Genomic DNA, 23,500 nt, shown 5'->3' with positions numbered 1-23,500 from the left:
ACTTTTCACCCCATCGCTCTGCTCTAGCTACACTGACTTCCTTGCTGTTCCTCAAACACATCAGATATACTCCCACTTCAGGGCCTTTGTCCTTGTTGTTCCCTTTGCCTGGAACACTGTTCCCCGTGATAGCCTGAAGGATCGCTAGCTTAATGCCTTCTCCTCTGCGAGCACTTCCCTAACTGCCTTATTTTAAATGGTGCATCCTTCCCCCAGCACTCCCTACTCTCCTTCTGCTTTATTTTACTCCATATCTTACTCATTTATTCTGTTTATTTACCCGTCTTCCCCCACCACAACGTTAGCTTCATGAAGGCATGTCCCCTTCAGTCCGTACTCGACACTTTAGCAAAAGGAAAATGTGAATTGAATCACATTGTTCTTCCATTTAACAACCTGGAGTGGCTTCCCATTTGCATTTAGAAACATAAATCCAAACTCCTTTCCATAGCTTAGGAGGCCCTGAGTAATCTGATTACTACCTGTCTTTCCACTCTCTTCTCACCTGCTCTCCCTGTGCTCAGCCTCAATGGTTTTCCTTGAGCATCCCAAACATGCTGGGCCCTTTGGACAAACATCTGCCTCGTATGTTCTTCCCCACTGTTTTTGTAATTAACCAGCTTTTTCTCTTTCTTTGGTTTCCAATTAAATGTCTCCACTTCTGTAACCACTAACATATTCCCCTCCCCCAACCCCATTATTCTCTCATAGTACCTTGTTTGTTTCCTTCTTGGAACTTATTATAATTTTTTATTATTTGTTAATAAAATCTGTCTCTTCTATTAGAATGTTAGTTATTTGAGGTCAGAGGCTCTTACTTGTCTTTTTCACGTTTGCATTCCAGTGTTTCAGTGCTTAGCATGCAATTAGGGGCACAGTAATTGGATGCGTGGGTGGGTGGATAGGTAGCCAAGAGCTCAGGCCCTGAAAGTAGGCTGCCAGGTTCTCACTTCGCTACCTACTGCCTGGTGAACTTGGGCAAATTACTTACTATGAACAAGCCTCAGTTTTCTTATCTGTAACATGATACAACTCCTACTGCATAGGATTTTGTAAAATTTGAGATAATCTATGTTAACCTCATTGCGTAGTACATGACATAGAATAATTGATCTATACATGTTAATAATTATTATTTTTACTAATGTTGTTATGATTATTATTCACATTCTCCATCCTCATCTCTCTTTCCTGTGTTCCATTTTATCTAGTTGCTTTCAGAGTCGTGATGATAACTGAATATGATGTATTTGGTATGACCTGACCAGTTCATAGAAGGGGAGCTGTCATCTAAGCTTACATTAATCTAACTTTAGAGCCAGTTATCATTTGGATTATGTGTTTATCAAACATAACTCATTGTGAACTCTTATTGAACTTAAGTTCAATTAAAACCCCTAATGGCACATGTCGGCTGCTCTACAATTGGGCAGTAAATACAGGTATTTGCATTTGTCCCCCTGAAACGTGATCATTTTAGTTTGGACCTGTCATGTCAGTTTGTCTGAACCCTTTTGGATCCTGTTTTTGACAACTCACCATAATAAATTATTCCTCTGAGGTTTATGTCACAAGCTGGGTTGGTCAGCACTTCACTGGTGTCCTCATTAAGGTCAGTGGTTTAAGCCATATGGCACCAATGGCGGGACAGAGCCCTGTGAGCTATGGCTGAAGACCTCCTTATCACGTGATATTCTCTGTCTTCCATGGGGTTTTTTTAACTGATGTGTTTGTTTTCCTGTTTAAGAACCAGACTATTTGTCTTCTTCAAAATAATTCTAGTCAAATCAAAAGACATTTACTTTCGTACCTACTATGTACAAGTGGTGTGCTGAAGTACTACTGAGCCAGTGACAGAAGATTACATTGACGGCAAATAACGAAGAAATGAGGCATGGATGGCTGAGAAACGCAAGTGCCTCTGTCCATATGCAGAGGTTTGTGGTCGGCAGCATTTAAACCTGTGCTGGAAACTCCCAATGGGAGGGGAGTGGGCCTGCCTGAAGTTCCAATTTCTTCATCTAGATAATCTGGATAAATAGGCTAAAGTGGAAATTTGAGGAATTAGAGTCTGTAAAATCATTTTTTGAGATTTCTTTGATTCATTCTGTCAGATGAATCCTTTTAAAAGTATTCTGTCCATATATATATATCAAATAATTATGTTGTACACCCAGAAAGTAATACAATTATATCTCAATAAAAAAGTATTCTGTCCTAATCATCACCCTATTTGTCTGTTCTACGCCTATTTTATTTTTCTTTATGAAAATGAATAAAAGCAAGAATTACGTTAGTTTTCTCGTTGTCACACCATATAAATTCAGAAACGTATATGGAAGTGTTTTCTAAACTGTAAAAAGCTGTCTACATACATAGAGCTGTTATGATTGAATAAATAACAGTCAATAAATTGAATAGGTGGATTTACTCCTTTGTATGTGGATGCTGTTAATTTAAAAGCACCACGCTCAAAATATTTATTAACTGAAGCATCTACTTTACACTGGAAGCTTCTTGCCAAAGTTCGTTAGAAAATATAGGTTATTTTTGAGTTACAGTGAAGTACAATAAATTCTTAAGTTCCACAAATAGAATTTTACAGAAATATTTATATAACCCGCAGCTAAAGTGAATTTTCTAAAAACTCCCCATAAGGTGAGATCACGTACGCCGTGTCTCAGTACAGAAGGATTTTTTTTCAATCACTTATGTCTCTAAAAATAAACCTAGTTTTGTTGTTAAAATTTGCTGTTTCCTCCTCACGTAAGAACATCTCATTAATTTTGATGAAAACCTTCTGACAAGATAAGGTTAAATTGTCCAGTTTTCCAATGAAAGAGGATCCATTTTGTGTCACCTACGAGCAGAATAGCAGCTAAGAGGTGAGTTGAACACAGACGTGCTGTTGCAGTGGTCAGAATACTTGAATCCAAGCGTGAGTGTTCAGGGGAGAGCCTGAGGTTTGCGTGCCCTGTGGGTGCATACAGAGATCCTCTGCCCTTGCTGCTCTCTTCAGGGTTTAGAGCCAGGCTTGGTACTGATGTTCTCTGTAATCAGGTGCACCGAGGGCAGCAGACTGGGCAGGTAGAAGGAGAGGCGACCTCACGGAGGTCTACTGTTTCTGTGTGGGGAAGAGGAGCTGTATTCCATCGTCTGTGCTCAGTGATCCAGACTGTAGAGAGGAGCTCCTTTCCTCAGTCATTCGAAGCTGATTTAGTGAAAAATTAAAGTATGATTTCCTACAAAATAAAATCATTCAGTTTGAAGTGAAAAGCTGGGAGATCTTGAATGGGTTTAAATGTTTGAGCTTTTCTTGGTTTGAGAGAAATATTTTATTTTGCTTCAGCACCTATACTAGACAGTAATATTGATAAAAATAAATCCAATAGAATATATATTTTCTCTAAATTAGGAAATGATGTATATGGTCTTAGGAAACTACTTTTTAAAAAGGGGCCTGAGTCTTCAATTTGTTCTAATTGTCAGAGATTGACAGAATTTGACTAATAAGAGAATACACAGAGAAAAAGAAAAACTTGTTGAATAACAGTTGTCAGAGGAAAAACAGATGATGTGTTTTCTTTATTGCATTTAAAAAATTAATTATTACCAATAGAAGGTTGTTTGTGCTCGTAACTGAGTTACCATTGTGGTTTGGCATTATTCCACATTTGAAGGGAAACGGGTACCGGCGAAGAGCCTGAAGCTTCTAGTCCAGTTGAGTGGGCTCCAGTGGGCTGTCGCATCTCACTGGATGCCAGTGTTCTCGTCTGTGAAAGGAGGGGATAGATAAAGATGATGACTGAGGTATCTTCTATCTTTAACTGTATTTTTTTTTAAGGCTTGTGTTTTTATTAAACAAAGTCTTGATATAAACAGGGAAGTTAACTCCCAAATGGTTTAGGGTCCTTTTGGTAGGAGCACATTTTAGAAGAAATATAGTCAGCACAGTGTTTAAAGAAAAGGAATTTTATTTGATAAATTACAAATGTACATTGAAGTCTTGAAAGATTAGGTGTAAAATAACTAAAAACCTTCCTTGTATTTTCCCTTTAGGAATCAGTATTTAACTGATTTTTCTGACAACTCCTAAAAAAGTAGCATTGAACATAAAAGTTTTCATTTGTTACAGTTGAAACATAAAAATGTGTGCATTATCTAAGAAACAAATGGTTTTGACAGAATTGCCTGTTTTTCTGGCTAAGAATAAATGGGCCGATTTATTTTTACATAATTTTTACTAGCTGACAGAATAACTGAAAAACCATGCTTATTATTGGAATAGTAGCAGATTTATTAACTAGTTTTCTTTGGAAATTATGATACTGTGGTTTGTAGTCAGTACTTTTATATCTACTCTAAAAAATGTTTGGCTTTGAAAGCATACTTGAATATTATATTGGTTTTCCTGTAATTATAGTATCTGAAAAATATTACATTTGAATCATAAATGGAAAATAGAGGACATTGTTGAAATTCCACATTGCAGTGACCTTTATGCTGCAACTCATTTAAGGTAATAGCATCAATTTTGAAAAAACTTTCAAGAACTAACTATTTAATTTAGATTTATAAATGATACCCTTCAATGGCTTTTTAGGTTTTTTGATCTCACAATGAGAACCCAAAGGCATTGTAAATACATTTAATAATAAAAAGATATTTTCTAAACCACAACTATATAATAAACTTCACATATTTAAATTTACTTACATTTTCCTGTAGTAAAATCAGATATAACTTTAGGAATAGCAATATTTTCAGTTCATTTAAATTAATTTATCTTTATGGATAGTGGAAGCCTCTTTATCTTATTGAAAATGCCTTTCATTCTCTTGTTTATTAAAATTGTTTTAGCGTGGCTTTATATTTAGTCTTATTTTTTATTTGTGTTTAGTCAGATTTGCACACATGGGGAATGCTGCTGTAGCGACAACACTGTAATTAGTCGTGGGCAAGATGACCAAAGTTATTGTAATCTTTTATTTCAATGTATTTTCAATTCTATTGGAATTGGAAATTCTATTGGAAAATAGATTTAATATACAGAGATAAAAGGAACAAAATTATCCCAAAATATAGTAATATAATGTGAAAATTGTGGTTCGACTTCATTTAGCGTGAATCCTCGTGCCTTAATGCTTATAAGACATTTTCTGCTATAAATTTTTACAAGAATATTGCAATAATTTCTGTTATTTACTATAGCCCAGATGATTGTAAATTTGAGCAGGAAATGATATGCTAAATTAGATGTATCACTAGGTTTGCTTTTTTTATCAAAATGATAGGGAATCAGTTTATATTTTAATAATTATGAGGGACAAGAAAGACAGAGTGAGGTAAAGAGTGGACAGATTGGAGATATAGAGATATATATGTAATTGTCTTGCCATCTGGATCATATGTGTAGGTATATATATATATATACACATATATATATATGTATATATATTTATAAAATATATAATATACATACTAATCAATGTCTGGCACATAGTAAGCACATGCTAGATACTCAAAAATATTTATTGTGTTGAATTGAAGGCTTGGGAAGGAATTGTTTAAGGGAATAAAGTAACAGTTTGTTTTCCTAAATTGGAATTATTTTATTTTTGCTTTGGGTGATTTTCTCAATTGGTGATAAAATGATTTTCAAATGGTTATGAAAGTTGACAACTGTAGTGAACATTGGAGTTTGGAGTAACATGTAGACATAATTTTTTCTTTAGTAATTCTTTTATCTCCCACCTTTTGTACTTATTAGTTCCTCTTTCATACGAGAGAAAAGCAGATAAAACAATTTTTTGGCCTTTGAAACAAACCGATCCTTTTCTATGAGGATCTCCCATCAGAAAAGAGACCTTCCTGTTTCTATTACAGTTCATTTGCAGAGAAACAACTCCAGGTTTACTTTTCTTTTGCCTGTACTTATTGTAGCTAGCAAAATACTTTTAAAAGTGCCTTCAGAAAGATTGGCTTAGAGATAGGTCTAACTTTTTTAACATAGGTTAAATTTGGAGCTACTGTAAAGAAGGACTTGTGTTCGTTTGTTAGGAAATCGAGGTCAAAGGCGGCATTGGTGACTCTCGCCTCAGAAGCAGTGGGGTGTCTTCACCAACCACCCTCTCTGCCTCTCACCCTAAGGAGTATGGCCCCATTCTCAGGGAAGGAAAGGAGTCGCAGTTTCGTCTTGGCTTTTTTTTACTAATGTCCCCTATTTATTTTATTAAATAGTATTAGAAGTTCATTTGAATATATTACATATATTTAGTATATGCATGCATATATAATATAATGTATAATATATACATATTTTAAATATATGTATATTTTAAGTATTATATGTAGATATATATGTAAATTTAATTTACTTTTTCCCGTTTTATTGATATATAATTGACATTATATTAGTTTTAGGTGTACAACATGATGATTTGATGTATGTCTGTATTGCGAAATGATTACCTCAGTAAGTTTAGTTAACTATCACTTCACATAGTTACAAATTTTTTTCGTGTGATGAGAACTCTTAAGATCTTCTCTCTTAGTAACTTTCAAATATACAATACAGTATTGTTAACTTTAGTCAGCTTGCTGTACATTACATCTCTGAACTTATTTATCTCATACCTGGAAGTTTGTACCTTTTGACCATCTTCACCCGTCTTGCCCACTCCCCACCGTCTGCCTCTGTCTATCACCAATCTGTTCTCTGTATCTGTGAGTTCAGTTTTTTTTAGAATCCACATATAAGTGAGATCCTACGTTAGGTAACTCTTTCTCTGTCTGACTTGTTTCACGTAGCCTAGTGCCCTCAGGTCCATCCATGTTGTCACAAATGGCAGGATTTCTTTCTTTTTTGTGGCTGAATAGTATTCCATATATACACACCACATTTTCTTTTTCTTTTTTTCTTTTTGAGGATGATTAGCCATGAGCTAACTTCTGCTGCCAATCCTCCTCTTTTTGCTGAGGAAGACTGGCCCTGAGCTAACATCCTTGCCCATCTCCCTCCACTTTATATGTGGGATGCCTGCCACAGCATGGCTTGCCAAACAGTGCCATGTTGGCACCCAGGATCTGAACCAGCGAACCCCAGGCCGCTGAAACAGAACATGAGCAGTTACCTGCTGCGCCACCAGGCCGGCCCTCCCTACCTTTTCTTTATCCTTTCATCCATCGATGGACACAGGTTGTTTTCGTGTCTTAGCTGATTGTAAATACTGCTGCAATGAACTTGAGGGTGCAGATATCTTTTTGATATAGTGATTTCATTTCCTTCAGATAAATACCAGAAGTTGAATTGCTGGATCATATGGTAGTACTGTTTTTAAATTTTTGAGGACCTGCCATACTGTTTTCCATAGTAGTTGCACCAATTTACATTCCCATAAAGTTAATTTTATATATTAACATGTTAATATATAACAGTTAAATTTATATATTGACATTTTAAATGTAAAATGATTTCCCTCTTTATTAAATTGAAACTTTAAGTACATTGCTAACATAAATTTCCTTCTGGAAAATAAGAAGCCAAACTGTTACCTTTTTTGAGACTTTTTTTTGTTTTAAAAGTTATAATATGGTGTAGTGACAGCATATTAACAGATTTCCTTTATGTGTACACAGGAATATAGACCTGTATTTGTCTTTTTGGTTATATTCTCTCCACAAACAACATTGTAAAATTGTTGTGTTTAAATATCCTAATATAGCATTTATGGTATGTCCAGTAGAATAGATGCCGTAGGATTACCAGCTTTGTAGAAAAAGGAACTGCCAAAGATCTAAAGACTTTTGAGTTTATTAAATCTGTTAACATGGCTCTCATGATACAGCTATGAACAAAACATTGTTCATCTAAAACATATTCTCCTCGATGATAATTCAATTAAGTAGATTTGTAAGTGATCAAGCCAGCCATTCCTAGGAGGTTTTTGTTTATAGATACATTAAACTCAGTGGTTCTCCAGTAGTCAGGTATCACCGATTTAGTCACCTCAAAGCTATAGGAGTGTTGGGGAGCTGTTTTCAAATCTTTGAAGCTACAGCAGGCCCTTGATATTTGTAGGGACAAATCCCATGTTCTTAGCAAAAGCAATTAATCCCTGCCGTTAAATACAGTAAAGTATAATTGACCCCTTCAACCTCTAGAATATTTATAAATATTGAGCTAAAATTATTTGTGGAGCTATTAAAATAAATTTTACTACTAAAATAAACAGTATATTTCATTATAGTAGAGTGACATTTCAGGAGGTGGTTATGTTCTAAATTCAGTTTGAAAGGTAAATGTTCCATATAGTCAAAATTACTTTAGAAAATCTCAGAAATTGCCCATAATTTACATAGTCTACATGGATTCATATGTATTGATTTTATATGTATTTAGAGCAATGTATTCCTACCACACTGGACACATTCCTACCCTTTCTCAAAAATTTTAATTCATATCATTTTACTTCCATTGTTGGGAGAGATTAGTATTTATTCAGACAGGGACCAGATATAAACAAGTTGGCTTGTATTTGAGGGCTCATTTGTATGAAAACTATCCCTGTTTCTTAGATGAAATTGCACTTAGTGTGGTGGGATTGTCATCCTGTGAGAGGAACACGTGCTGTGACTGACCGAGCGCTCAGGAGAGTCACATCTCACTCTTCGTCTTCACTCCAAGATGTTCACTCGCTGAGTTGAATGGTGGACAGAGTCACACTTCTCCCGTTTCTCTCTTGCTGTTACATGTTGCAGCTCCACTGTACTGTTGCCTTAACGTTGCCTCTGACCCGTCTGATTCTGTGATCATATGAATGCGACAAGGATGAAATGGACCACCCGGCAGGGTGGTGTGAGGTTGCATCCACTGAGGGCCCTTGGCATCAAACTGAGGAGCAGAAACGGGGAACTTGAAAGTAGAAAATGAAGGATCCAGCCCAGGCAAGGGGCACGTGTGGCTTTGAAGTGGTGTGTTCTTTCTTAATGTCACAATTGACAGCTTTCTTTTTTAATGCAGCTCTTGATACCTTTTCTGGTATTGAACCAATGCAACATTTATTCTCAGATAATTTGAAGCCTCCACACCATTGGTAGATGGTAACTAATGTGGTGAACAATCAGCAGATTTATGTGTTTGACTCCTTCATTAATTTAAGAATCTTCCATTTGTTTCAACATTGTGTTCTTTAACTTCGCGTCTTTTCCCACAGTGTGGGGTCTTCTTTATCCGTTTCAGTCTGTCACCTACACCTAGCTCTCTTAGTCACTCTTAGCCATGTTCACAGCACCTTAACAATTCTTTTGCAATGCATCATTTGAAAAATTTATCACCTCTTTTTTTATGGCTTTCCAAATATCGCGTCTTATTTCAGATTTTGCCTCATCCAGGGTCATCTTAATGCTCCTTTATGTTTCCAATAATGCCTATATTCCTAACATCAGCAGATATAAAAGGTCAAGATCTCTCTCTCCATGGTGTTTACAATGTGAATGTGTAAGTATATGATGATTTGAACATTGTTAATATTTTATCCATTTAGAACATTGAAAGAGCATGATAGAATTAGGAACAGAAAAGAATGTACCTCAATATTTTAAAGAAAAAAATTTCAAACTTTATGAATGGCCTGATATTTTGCCTATGATGAGCAGAAACTTACATGCATGAGAGTGCGGAGCAAACCCTTTCTCTACTTCCAGCAAGCATAAAGCATTTACTAAACCAGTCCAAAAAGGAGAGCTATCGCCTGGCTCTTTTTTGTAAACTGACCACAGAGGTACAATGGCTCTTATTTTTGCTCTTTAATTTCCTGGCATCACAGACAGTTTTGTGAGCTTGGTTGAACCAAAAAGTCTGCGGGGGCCGGCCCGGCGGCGCAGCAGTTAAGTGTGCACATTCCGCTTTGGCGGCCCGGGGTTCGCCATTCGGATCCCAGGTGCGGACATGGCACCACTGGCAAGCCATGTTGTGGTAGGCGTCCCACGTATAAAGTGGAGGAAGATGGGCACAGATGTTAGCTCAGGGCCAGTCTTCCTCAGCAAAAAAGAGGAGGATTGGCAGTAGATGTTAGCTCAAGGCTAATCTTCCTCAAAAAAAAAAAGTCTGCAGCATTGTCACAGTATGACAGAATCAGCTTCATATCAGATGTCTTAAATCCTTCTCTTCTTTAGATACATACTTTAAAAAGGTACTTCTTTTCTGCCATTGTCCCATCTCACCCATTTTGAACACTTGTTTTGGCTGAGAGCTACTTTAGCTCTGAGGAAGAGCTTCTGAATATAAGTGATCAGTGGATGCCACTTTGTTTAACATTATGGAAAGGAAAAAAAACCTTTTCTTAAAATTCTTTAAAGAATATTTGCTTGGAGTAAGAATTGATTTAGTAACCACATTAGAAACAATTAGAAACATGGAAAGTTTTACCAAATTGTTCCATGTTGTATTAGGAAGGCTCACAGGCCAACAAGGGCCAGAGTTCTTACACTGGTGTGGAGTCATTGTGTTGTAAAAGATGTGAACTGTGGGACCTGCGTCTAAGCAAATCCAAACTCCATTTCTTCAAGTCGCCACCCCTAACGTCTCGTGGAGAAATGCTTCTGCAAAGTGAATCTTGGCCAGGGCTCTGCCACCTGAGAGCCTTGTGTTGGTAGTGTGATATTTGATCCAGGCCATCTGAGATTTCTCTCGTCTTTGTCATTTGTGTCTTCTACCTATTCCAAGTTGCGGGCAGAGGTTTTAGGAGCATGTCGTGTCATTTTCTCATCTGTTACATCTAGAAGGTTTGTTTAGGGAGACGGTATATGGTATAGTGGAAAGATTATTGAAATCAGACTAACCCAGTTTTGAATCCCAGCTCTGCCACTATATAATCTTGTGTACATATCACTAAATGTCTGTGAGCTTCAGTTTTCTCCTCTGGAAAATGGAGATAGGATGCTTAATTTTACAAAGTTTTCATGAACACAAAATGAGATGAAAATACAAAAGTTAAAGATACAAAATTGCTAAGACAGTGCCTGGCACATGGTAAGCACTCAAAAGTGATAGCTGGTATCAGTATTACTATTAGGGCTGCAATAAAAGCATATTAACTTAGTGGCTGTGTGCCCTCCACAATGATAGCCATGAACAGAACATCTCGAATGTTGTCAGCAACCGTCCACATCTACTACAGTACACAAGACAACCATTTTTGTCCATTTCTGAAAAGACTTTTTTACTACTTATAATATCCTTTTATTCACATAGGCTGGTTTTCCCAGAGTCTAGTTTGGAGAGGGAGTCTTAGAAATACGTTTTGCTGTCTTGTAGACCAGCGCTATCCAATGGGATTTGCTATGCTGGTGGAAATATCTTGCACCTGCACTGTCTGACGGGGCAGCCTCCATCCACATGTGGCCACTGAGCACTTAGCATGTGATGGATACAAATGAGGAACTCAATTTTTTGTTTTAAATAACTTCACTTTAAATAGCCACAGGTAGGTAGTGTAGCTGCAGACAAAACTTTCCTAATGATTTGGTAAAATCATTCTTAACATCTGTGAGTTAGTAAGAGTATCAACTGGTGTATACTAAATTTCCAGTGAGTACATTCTTTTTACCCACACAGAACTTGATAGAAACTGTTATTTCTCTCCCACGAGAGAGATTATGTTTCATTTGTCAATATCATATACCACTTCATTTTCCTGAATATATTCTATGAATTCATCCATTGGGTTCTGAGGGATAAATTCACATGGTCAAATTTTGTCAGCTGCTTCTTTCTCACTATGTGAGGACTTTGGTTCCATTCTTCTTACTGTTCTGTATTTTTTTTCTCCCCATTCTCTTCTTCACATAGACAGTAAGTTACCATATGTTAAAGATTAATAAATGATTTTTAAGTGACATAATGTTTGGTAGCAAGGAGAAATCACTACCGTTGGATTAAAATTGTTCCTGTATGCTACTTTTCCTTTCCAAGTAAAGTTATCCTTTAGGATTAAGATGATACGTAATTTTTCAAATGGGTTTTACATTCATTTCTTCAGATATTTTTTCTTAGGAAATCAAGAGAAATGTATATTAGAACTTCTTTTAATGAAACTATTTGATTCTACTTAGTTTATGTAAAATATATATATTTTTTAATTATCAGAAATACACAATACTTTTCAAATTGCAGGATCATTAAATCAATTTATGAGTTGAAACTAGAAGTTTTTTTAAAGAAGTAGAATAGAATAAGAAGGAATAGGAAAGGGGGCTGTCCCGTGGCCGAGTGGTTGAGTTCGCGTGCTCCGCTTCGGCAGCCCAGGGTTTCGCCAGTTCGGATCCTGGGTGCAGACATGGCACCGCCTGTCAGGCCATGCTGAGGCAGCGTCTCACATAGCACAACCAAAGACACTCACAAATAGAATTTACAACTATGTACTGGGGGGCTTTGGGGAGAAGAGTGAAAAAAAAAAAAAAGATGGACAACGGTTGTTAACTCAGATGCCAATCTTTAAAAAAAAAAAAGAAGGAATGGGAAATATCTGAGTGTTTCACACATAGTAAGGATTAATATTGTTTTATGACATGCTAGTTACTTTTATACATATGTATGTGAGAGTGTGTATGTTTCTGAATTGTGATGTAAAATGGATTATTTACAATTGATCTTAGTTAAAAAGAAAAGAGAAACATCAAAAACCATTGTCTAATTTATAGTATGGTGTGGAGCAGTAATGTCAGAAGAGTTGGTTCAAGGCTTGGATTTACTTCTCTGGACAATCATTCAATGTCTTTGATGCTCAATTCCTCTTTTGTGTAAACAAGGATACCTGCCCTATGTGCTTCATGCAGTTGTTTTGAAGATCAAATAAAATACCCAGGTGATACACAGTTGTAGCAGCACTTGTTCCTGTAAAGTGGTTTGTCAATTATTTTATATGGAAAAAACTTATGGCGTACGATAGCAATCATTTATGCTCATGTTTGTGAATCTCAAGGTCAGCTGAGATTTGGCTTATCTCTGCTGCAGTTAACTGGGTAGCCCTGCTTCAGGCTGTGGGTTGTGGGTTATCTGGGCTGTAGTTTGGGTTTGGTCCTGCTGCACGTGTGTTTATTCTGTGGTCTAGCTTAAAAGGGCAGCAGATATCCAGGCCATGCTTTTCTCATGGAGAATCACCAGAATACAAAAACAAAGTCAAAACACATAAACATATTTATGACTTCTACTTACTTTGTAGCCACGGAAGTTCCATTGGCCAAGTGAAATCACGTGGCCAAGCCCAAAGTCATTGGGGAGAGATAGTGTGTCCCACTCCCAGTGGAAGGGAGATAGAAGTGAGGATTTGCTGAACAATAGTCTAAACTATCATTACCCAAGAACTGTTACATCCAAACTTTTGTTAACTGCTTCATTCTCAAACATAAAAGGACAGCCAAGCATCACCATGTATTTTAGGAAAGCTTCTCAAATAATGGAGTGTCTAAAACAGACAAACAGAAAAAAGGCAACTGAAGTAATACCTAATGAGCAGAGGAGAATATTTAAAATACTATAATATTGTAATAGATAAGGTATTATATCCATAAGATAAAAATAACAGGTTTGTAAAAAAATGACGATAAGAAATAGCTTATAGAAATGAAAAGTGTAGTAGAAATCTTTTCTTAAATTCAGTAGAAGTTTTGGAAGATGAAATCAAGGGAATCTTTCAGAAGTTAAAATCAGATGATGAAGAGAGAGAAGATATAAGAAAATTAGATGATTAATCCAACAGAGCCAAAAATGGAAATATTAAAATGTATGGCATCAAAATACTTTAAAATAATAATACAAGAAGACTCCTCCAAACTGAATAAGCTTCCAGATTGAAAAGGACCCACTGAAAACCCAGCAGAAAGCATGAAAAAAGACCCATTCTGAGGTCCAACGTTGTAAAATTTCAAAATGCCAGGGAAAAGGAAATGATTATAAAAGTTTTCAGAAACAAAAAAGCAAATCATAGACCAAGCACTGGAATCAGAACAGCTTAGGACTTTTCAGTTGTAATATTTGAATCTTGAAGACAGTGGAGTAGCCTTTAAAAATCATGAATGACAATTAATTTCAACAGAGGTTTTTTTTCTAGCCAAACTACCAAGTATGTGCTTAGAATAACAGCATTTTCAGGCATACGGATACTCTTAAAAATGTGTTTTTCATGTACCCTTTCTTATGAAAGTTACCTGGAAAATGTGCTTCAACCAAAAAAGGGAGTAAACTGAAAAACAGGATGATTTACAACCCAGAAGACTAGGGAACTTTAGTAGGAGTAGGGATAAGACTTGACCCAAGAAGGGGATCAACCAGGTCAGACATAAGACACCAAGAAGGATATATCCAGGAAAATTCTTTTTAGAGGAACTGATAATTTATCTGATGTGTTTCATTATTTGAGAAAATGTTATTGATGGGTATTTGACAGATCTGTTTGAACATTTGGGGAAAAATGTTAGTTACCTAGAAAAATAAACTACGAGAAATTGGCAGTTAATTCCAGAAATAATAAAATATTGTACAAGAAAATTAATTTAAGCAAAATAATACTTGTCTCAGTAGAGAACGATATTTCTATAATCATTCTAATGTAATTTGTCTACTGACTCATTATTCAGCCAAAATTGTTATATGGGAGGATAAGGTGGGGATGTTGGGTGAATGGCATGAGAGACCTAAATCATTACGTTTTTTTAACATCGGAAGTCAATAGAGTATGTCTAATACTGCAAAATCAAGAAACAGCATTCTAAGTATGTCGTTTAAAAATATGAAGATAAGTGTCTGAAGAATGGATAGTGTGTGCCGTGGAAGATTAAGCTTGGAGACGGGTGAGGGGTAGAGAGCCTGGGCACTGCCCTTCTTTGTTATGAGCAATTGAGTACTATTTAACTTAAATTAGGTGCATTACCTTGATAAGATAAGTTAATAAATAATAAAAATAAAGTTACATATGTCCATGATTAAGAAAAAAGCTTCCTACAGTATAGATTATAAATGAGCAGTAATGGGTCTCCCTTTCTCCATATCCCTTTGGCCTTGGTGTACTGTTCGCCTGAGGTAGCCACCTTGACATGAAGCATATCTTTTGGTAAAGTGTAAAGCTATCTGGACTTGTCTTTGCCCCGTTAGCCAAAAGATGGCTGCACCAAACTGCACTGTAGACATTGCAGGTTAATAGCGTGCTTTGAGAGGCATGGACAATTGGCCTATGACTGTGGTTGCTCTTTCATCCCTGAGCCACTCTGTACAGCCAGGGAAGCAGCCCTGACCTAGTTGGGTGAGGCAAAGGGTTGTCCTGCCAGTGGGAGCATGGCATTGCTGGCAAGAGAGGCCTCTTCTTACTGTTGGAGTTGGTGCCATGGCAGATTTTCCTGACTTGGGGAGCGCCTGTTGAGCCCTGGTCCAGCTGGTTAGATTATGTGTTGGTTTTGATTATCTGCACCAATAAGCCCTTGTTCTGGCACAGATGATCAGAAGCAGGCAGCAATTTTCCATCCTCCTAACAAAAATGCTTTTTGCATTTTGAAATTTTTATTCACTTTTCACCAAAATAGTGCTTTATAGGGGAAATCTTGGGTTACATCCAGAACTCTTTAGTCCTCAGTGGTAACCAGGTATCTTTAGGCAGGCCATTTTTTTTACTCATCTCTTTGCTGCTCTTGAAAGATAGAGAAAAAAAATCAATAATAATAATGATGATACCAGCTGCCTTTTATTCATCTTGTACTATGTGCTAGGCACTCTGCTGAATATTTGTCATCTCATTTAATCGGTTCAGTAGTTTTAGGAGCTTGCTACAGTTATCACTCCCATTTTAGACTCAAGACACTTCAGTTGTTCGTAACAGTTGAGTGACTTGTCCAAGGTCACAGAGCTGGAAAGTGCCAGAGCTGTGTCTGAACCCTGATTTATGTTGACTCAGGCCTGTGTTCTTTATCTCTGTTTGACTGGCTTCAATGCAGCCTTTGACTTTTTTTACATGAGATTAAGAAGGCAGCTTATTTTACCAATATAAGGTTACATATGTTGTTATTGTTGCATAGTGCTTATAAAAATTGTTGCATCTTTTCTTCTTAAGAAACTTTGGAATTTTATACATTTTCTATTTCTATCATTCTTTTGTATCCTCTCAGTTCAAAATTCTGGAGATCATTGATGTCTCCCCAATATCTCTCCTTTTATTTCCATATACTCACCATGTTCCCTTTATATTTCTGTGTCCCCACTCCTCGCATCTAGAATATTGCAACTATCATTTTGTGGTCTCCCTATTGCCAGTCTCTGCCCTCTTAAGTTGATCATACACATTGATCCAGTTTTTTCAAGCTCAGCTTCTCTCATATTGCCTATCTGTTTAACCATTAGTATCTCCTCATTATGTATAAGGAAAAAAAAAACTTTATTAAGTAGAATTCAAGATCTTTCATTATGTGGTCTACTCTATCATTCCATGAATTTATGTGCCCTTACTGTCTTTCCCACTTCTCTTGCCTGTACTGATATGTCCCTAATGTGGCCTAGGGAAGCACAGACTTTCTCTAATACTCATTTGTTGTTTTTATATGCTTTGCATCTTTTTGTGTGTGTAAGCCTCATTTGCCCAACTGAATTGTTAACTCCTGAGTATAGAAATGGAAACTCTCTGAGTCCACCAGAATATTTAGTACAGTTTCTTACATATAGCGCTGTGTGAAAAATTAATGAATGAATTTTTGAAGTTTTAAAGTCAACATATAATTCCAATTCTATAATTCTTTGCTTCTGTTAATTTCATAAATTTTAGACAAGTAAAACTTAGTAGACTTTTCCATTATGTTTTTCCATCTCTTTAATTGTATTTAATTATGAGAGGGAAATATGTTGGTATAACTTTAACAGTTTAAAATATGTTAAAGAAACAAATCAGTTTCATTTAGTATTCTAATATGAAAGATACAGGAAATCTGCTCTGAATGAAAGTGATATACTCATTGTTATATAGGTTTTTAAAAATAAAAATATTTGAGAACTTGTAATGTTTCATTATATTGTTGGTAATGTACAGTTTTGATGAGGATAAACTGAATATTTATAGTGTAATAAATGTAAAAAAATGAATTATTTGGTTTATCTCGCCTGATATATTAAATATAGTTGGAGATTGTTCAGAATATTGAGTAACAGCTCGAGAAAATTTGAAATGTACTTAAATACTGAGTTTAAAACACTCTACTTAGACATGATTTTGTTTTCCAAAAGAGGATTGCATTTTTGTGTATTAAAATTGCTTCTTGCCTTCTGCTGAATTTGAAAATGTTTTTACCCTTTACTTTCCTCTTTTTTGTTTTTCATATTTTAATAGTCTGAATATTTATCTCTTTTATTTTCTTTTCAGAAAATTTTATAGATGTTCTATAATAAGTAAAATATTTATTCTTTAATGTATAAATTATCTAAAACTATGTTCTATATGTTATTTTTGCTTTCAAATATTTGAATTTCAGTAAAAGAAGGATAATTTCACCCTGAGAGCAAAGAATAAACTATCGTGAATTTTCATGTATTTCAGATATTCATATTTATTAATCTTAGCATCCTTTTGTTGCCTTTTTAAATGTAATTTTAATAAAGTATTATTTTAGCTCAGAAATCTCATGCACTCTAAATGCTTAAAGGTTGTCATGCTGTACTTTTTTCCTAAATTATTTTCTTCAAATAATATTCAACATCATAATGATGCCTTCTTTTACACCTCACATTTTTCTAAAAGATATCTTCAATTATTTTACCCTTTAATTTGTTTTCAGTACATCCAAATAAAACCATAAATATATTTTTCAGAATAAAGAGTCACATATTTGATGTAAATCATTGCATCTGTTTGATCTAATCTCACAAACAAAAATGTTATATTTTAAAAGTACTGACATTTTAAGTTAACATTATTTTTTAAAGGGCCTGAGCCTTAGAATGAAAGTACAGATTATCCATTTTGACTCCTTTCATTTAATCATTTCATTTTTAAAATTAGACTTCATTTTACGATCCCAAAAAACCTCACTAATGTACGTGTTTGGCTGTGTTAATTCCCTTTGTCATAAAATGGAAGCTAGCCTAAATTTTCTAATAATTTTTCATCACATTAAAATTCATGGCAAAAATAAAATTGAGATAATTTTGAATTCAAGTGCATGTATTTTTATGGATGCTTTCCCCCCTCTTCTCTCTACCTAAGGAAATAGAGAAATTGAGATTAGAACTGAGTGAAAGCAAGCAGCACTTGGAACAGGAGCAGCAGAAGGCAGCCCGGGCCAGAGAGGAGTGCCTGAGACTGACAGAGCTGCTGGGCGCGTCTGAGCACCAGCTGCACCTCACCAGGTACTCCCGAGTCCCCTCCTGCGCCAGAGCACCCATCTCATGCCACTGATTGTTGCCACCGGCTTCCAAACCGTTGTTCGAGTTCGTCTTAGTCATTCAGTTCACACACAGCTTCCAGGCATATTAGGAAAAGTGGAGATGTGGTAAGCAAAACACCCAGACATGTGAATGATAAGTGTGGCAGGGAATTACTGATATATTACAAAACCTTTCATCTACAGTGCTCAAATATTTAGGAGATTCTCTATCAATATAAGCAAAATGGCATATTTCTCCTACCACCACCGCTGCCTGTCCTGTTATTTCTACGTCTAATAGAAATATTGAACTGGAGGATCCGAGGAATATATTTAGGAAAATAATTAGATACTGTCTGTTGTGAAAGAGACAAAGTAAAAGACATCCTAAGACACAAATTGAGATCTAACTGATACAAAATAAAGAATCTGTGTCCAAAGGTGAGGTAAAATTTAGAGATGAAATTGATTGACACTGTTCATGTCCAAACCATTATTATAACCAGGCTTACAGCATTGTGGTTCCAAATTACGTTGTTTCTGTCATGAGATATTGTGATGTGATCATGTCGTCATAAAACTTTAGTAAACATAAAGCTCAGCCCTAGATCACAATAACACAGTTTAGGTAATAAGCATTGTGTAATTGCTGTATTGCAAACACACACACACATACACATAAATACACATATGCAGAGGAAAATTCGAGTAGAGATTGTAGATATTTCATGTTACCAAGTGGTTTCTTCTCACCTTGAATTTTAGTACTGTTTTTCATTTTTCAGATCAAGCTTTTGGGTTTATTTAGTTCTTAGCGTTTTTCAGTTTTTACAGAGAACTTGGTCTAAATACACATGTAAGTTTATGAGATTTGATTTGGTTCATAAATTAGACAAACACTGGTCTTCTAATCAGAGTAATATGTTGAATTTAAACTATGAAAGGGGACTGATCCCTTTTACATTAAATATGACAATATAATTCTGAGCACGGTATGATAACAGATGGAGAAAAGCACCGCTTGAACAGCCTGCATTTGGAGAAAAAAATATTCTAGAGGTTGGTGAACCTCCCAAAGTTTTGGGTTAGTGTCAAGATGCCTCTAGTTCTGTTAAAATCAAACTTTGTTAAAAATATTTTATTATGATAATATTCCAAATGGTTTGTCAGCTTCCCTTTTAAACAATGACAGGAAAAGAGAAGAAAGAAAGAAAGAGAAAGAAAATAAATCATTTATATGTGTGTGGTATCTGGAAAAATCTCCATAGATAAAGCACTTTTGTGAGAAAAAAATTGCTTAATACTGTAGAATATTAACTTTTTTTTTAAGATTGGCACCTGGGCTAACATCTGTTGCCAATCTTATTTTTTCCTTCTTCTTCTCCCCAAAGCCCCCCAGTACATAGTTGTAGCTGTGGGTCCTTCTAGTTGTGGCATGTGGGACGCCGCCTCAGCGTGGCCTGTGAGCGGTGCCATGTCCACGCCCAGGATCCAAACTGGAGAAACCCGGGGCCGCCAAAGAGGAGCGCGTGAACCCAACCACTTGGCCACGGGGCCGGCCCCTATTAACTTTTCTTTTGATGCCCATTTGAAGTATTGTCATTGTAGAACTGATAATGTAATATTAACATAGTTCCTATGGTTATTTAATCTTCGAAGTTTCGGAATTTACCTTTATCGTGATAGTTAATTATTTTTCTTCTCTGTCAGACTTCAATTGAGAACCAACCATTTGTGTGCTGAGCACTACTAAACCACAGAAATCAGACAGCTTTTCATGTCTCAGTGTGGCTGAGCTTCAGTAAATAAATATTGATGCTGGTTTGGCCCCCTTTGCCGTTCTGTCTTATTTGGAGAGTTAATTTCTGAAGTCAGAGTCTGTAGAGAGTTTTCCTGTGTAGAATCTATTTGTACTGTCTAACGAGATGGGTTTCTTGCAAGTAGAGCGTATTAAGATGCAGCAACTGCTGAAAATGGACTAGTGGTAACTAATTCCTTTGTTCTTAAGGAAAATGGTTTCGCTTGGTTCCATAGAAAGCTTTTTCCATTGAGCTTTATTTACACCAAGCCTACAAAAATTTAAACCTAGTTTTATGGAAAATAAAATTAAATTGCCTTCTTTCTAAATGCAATACTCTTTTGTAAGCGTTTTACACTATGTTCATGTTGTATAAAATCCACATTCATAAATTTAAAGATGACAATTATAAATGCAAGGAACTGTGCATCTCTCTCTTTTGCACTGAAAATGTCACTTGGTTGTTGGGCTAAATATTTCTGATATACTTTTTGAGGTTTTTTAGAGTTAGCTTTCCCTCACCATTCTTTATTGATTCAGTAAACTCAAGTGTGTGGTTGAGAAACTGTGTCTTTCTTTTTCAGTGTCGACCAGCTGAAATAAATCAATTCCACACAGGTAGCTCTTAACTTTGAATTGCATATTCTAAACAGTTTAAAATCAAATATGAAAACCATGTTATAAAGTAGCGACGAAATAAGGATCCAAATCTTCCAGGACAAGGAAAACTTAAAAACTGGAGTATAAATTTGTAGATCAATCTGAAAGAAAAATGTCTTATCACTTTTTTGGTATTTCCTGTTATTGTCTAATTAGATTTAAAAATGGAAAAGAGAAATTCAACATTTATTGAAGCACCCAATTGGTAACTATAGCAGTCACTTATTCAACAAATATTTCTTGAACACCTACTGTCTTTTCAGTACATTGCTTTGCCCTAGGTGTAGAGAAAAAAAGAAGACTGAGTTTTTACCCTCATGTTGCTCACACTCCAGTAAGGAGCCAGATCTTTGTATGCAATTATAATAGAGTGTGCGAGTAGTGCAATGATGGGAATAGAGATTCCCACAGGAACACACAGGAAGAAGAATTGTCTCGTTCTGCCTTGGAGATGAAGGTGATGGTCAGAGAAAGCTTTCTGGAGGAGGAGGTGTTTGGTGGCTATCTTGATTAATGAGTTCATGAATAAGCGTCCTCAAAGTGGAAAGAGGTGAGTTGGGTATCCCAGGTAGAGGGGAAAATATATACAGAGACATAAAGATGGGAGAGAACATAAACTCTACAATCAGCTTAGGTGTTTGGCAGGAGATAAGCCAGGAAAGGGGAGCAGGGACCAGAGGAAGGGACTTGTGGGCCATATTCTGCAGTTTTGCCCATTCTGAGAGTAATGCATTTCTCTATAAGTATTTTAAGCAGGGCTGTCAACATGATCAGCTTTTTGGGTTGAGATCCTGCCTCAGATAGGAGTGTAGAGAGTGAACTTGGAGAGCTGATGTAGGAGACAGGAAGACCAACTAGGGTAAAGTCAGCAACTATAGCCCATAGACCAGATATGGCCAGTTGTCTCTTTTTGTATGATTTATGAGCTAAAAATGGTTTGTAAATTTTTTATTGGTTGGGAAAAAATAATCTGTTGTGACACATAAAAATTATACATCCATAAATAAAGTTTTATTGGACACAGCCACAATTATCCTTTATGTATTATGTATGGAACTATCATGGCAAAGTTGAGTATGGTCCTCAAAGCCTAAAATATTTACTGTCTGGCCCTTTACAGACAAAGTTTACCAACCCCTCAGTTAGGGGCTGTTTAATTCAAATAGGAAGTCAAGACAGCTTGAACTATGAAGGATTTAAATGAGTATTTCAAATGTAGTTGAAAGGCAATTGAAAATAGATTGGTTGAGGAAGAGATGATTGACAAGGACCCCAATTAAAATATAAACACAGTAGTAGGGGATGGTAATGAAGTCCTGGGCTGTGGCTGTGCAGGTAAAATGGAAAGGAAATAGCATGTTCAAGAGAGGTGAGAGTTAAAGGTGACTCCAAGGTTTCTAGCCTATGTTAATCCAACTAGGGAACTTAAAAGGAGTAGCAGAGGAAGATAATCTGTTTTATTTTGGAGCTCCAGCGGACGTGTGCAGTGGAGGACTGGAGTGAGCAGGGAGGTCAGGACTGGAGGCTTAGATCTGGTCACTTTTACAGAAAGGTGCTGGCCGTAGCCAGGGAAGTGAGTGAAAGTACATATAGAGGAGCATGTTTGTAAAGTACATGGAAGGAGGACCGCCAGATGAGGAGACTGAAATGAGGCCCTCAGTCTCTAAGAAAAGACTAAAGAATGCTTCAGAGGAGACTTTGGTGAGATAACAAAACTATAAGCTTTTCTTCCAGGGCTCCCCAGGCATCCAAGGTTTGAGGATCTTGCCCAGTCAGTCACTGTCTCTGCCACTTGTGACCAATTACTTAATTCTTTGAACCTGCTTACCTACCTATAAAATGAGGTTGGACTAGATGATTTCTAAGTTTCCTTCTAGCTCTGATAATCAATGATTCTAACAATGATTTAAGACAATCCATTATTAAGTTCCTACTTCCAGATGTTAGGCATTTAAATTGTTTAGAGTATTCCTTGTTTAAGTGATTCCTTAGTTTGGACTTCAGAGAGATTTACAGAAACGTCCTTCCTCCCTACCACTTACATTCATCATAATGTAGGCTCTGCTGACTGCTCACGGGTTTATGAAGCAGTCCCCTAACATCCTTCCGATAGCTTTGCCCACCACTGCCAAGTGCGTATGCACAAGCACTGCCTTGACCTTGTCACCTGCTCTCGAAGCCTTCCGTGGTGCTGCGCTGACTGTTACGGAAGGTCCACACTCCTCAGCAGTTAAGGTTCTCTGATGGGTTCCAACCTTCTGGTCTTATTTCATCACCACCAGTGTCATCCTCTCTCATGTGATGTGCAGCCAAACTTAAGTAAACGCGGCCCTCCTTGCTCTTTTGGACTTTTCTCCTGTTTGCTGTCCTCTACACCGAGAATATCCCTTTGACTTTCTACAGCCCTGTTATAATTTTACCTTCTTTTCTAAGTCTCCCTGAAATCCTGATCTTTCCACTGTAGCCCTCCCTGATGATTCCTGCCAGAGGGGAGCACGTCTCCCTCTAAATCCTCCTCCCCATGGAGAGCTGAAGGCACTTACTACATACTGGATGCGTCCCTCAAAACAGGAAAAAGGAAAACCTGAGAAAATGAATTAGTACGCTGAAGTTTTTCATGTACCTGATTCTCTTCCCTTCTGGAAT

General features: G+C 36.5%; 1 protein-coding gene across 32 annotated transcripts in view; it reads left to right on the top strand.

Moving 5' to 3' along the window:
• The window catches only part of SDCCAG8 (SHH signaling and ciliogenesis regulator SDCCAG8), a 222,798-nt gene that overhangs the window by 81,130 nt on the left and 118,168 nt on the right, over window positions 1-23,500 (top strand). For all 32 annotated transcript variants that reach the window (XR_011434148.1, XR_011434146.1, XR_011434143.1 and 29 more), the window contains exon 13: window positions 18,237-18,379. Coding sequence is in view for 21 of the 32 variants with exons in the window: in XM_070255718.1 (XP_070111819.1) it covers window positions 18,237-18,379 (143 nt within the window). In the remaining 11 variants the exon portion in view is untranslated. The remainder of the gene's footprint in view (window positions 1-18,236; window positions 18,380-23,500) is intronic.

This window comes from Equus caballus, chromosome 30 (genome assembly GCF_041296265.1).
Source record: "Equus caballus isolate H_3958 breed thoroughbred chromosome 30, TB-T2T, whole genome shotgun sequence".
Taxonomy (NCBI): domain Eukaryota; kingdom Metazoa; phylum Chordata; class Mammalia; order Perissodactyla; family Equidae; genus Equus; species Equus caballus.
Note: the sequence above shows the minus strand (reverse complement) of the source record. Positions and strands in the feature narration are given on the sequence as shown.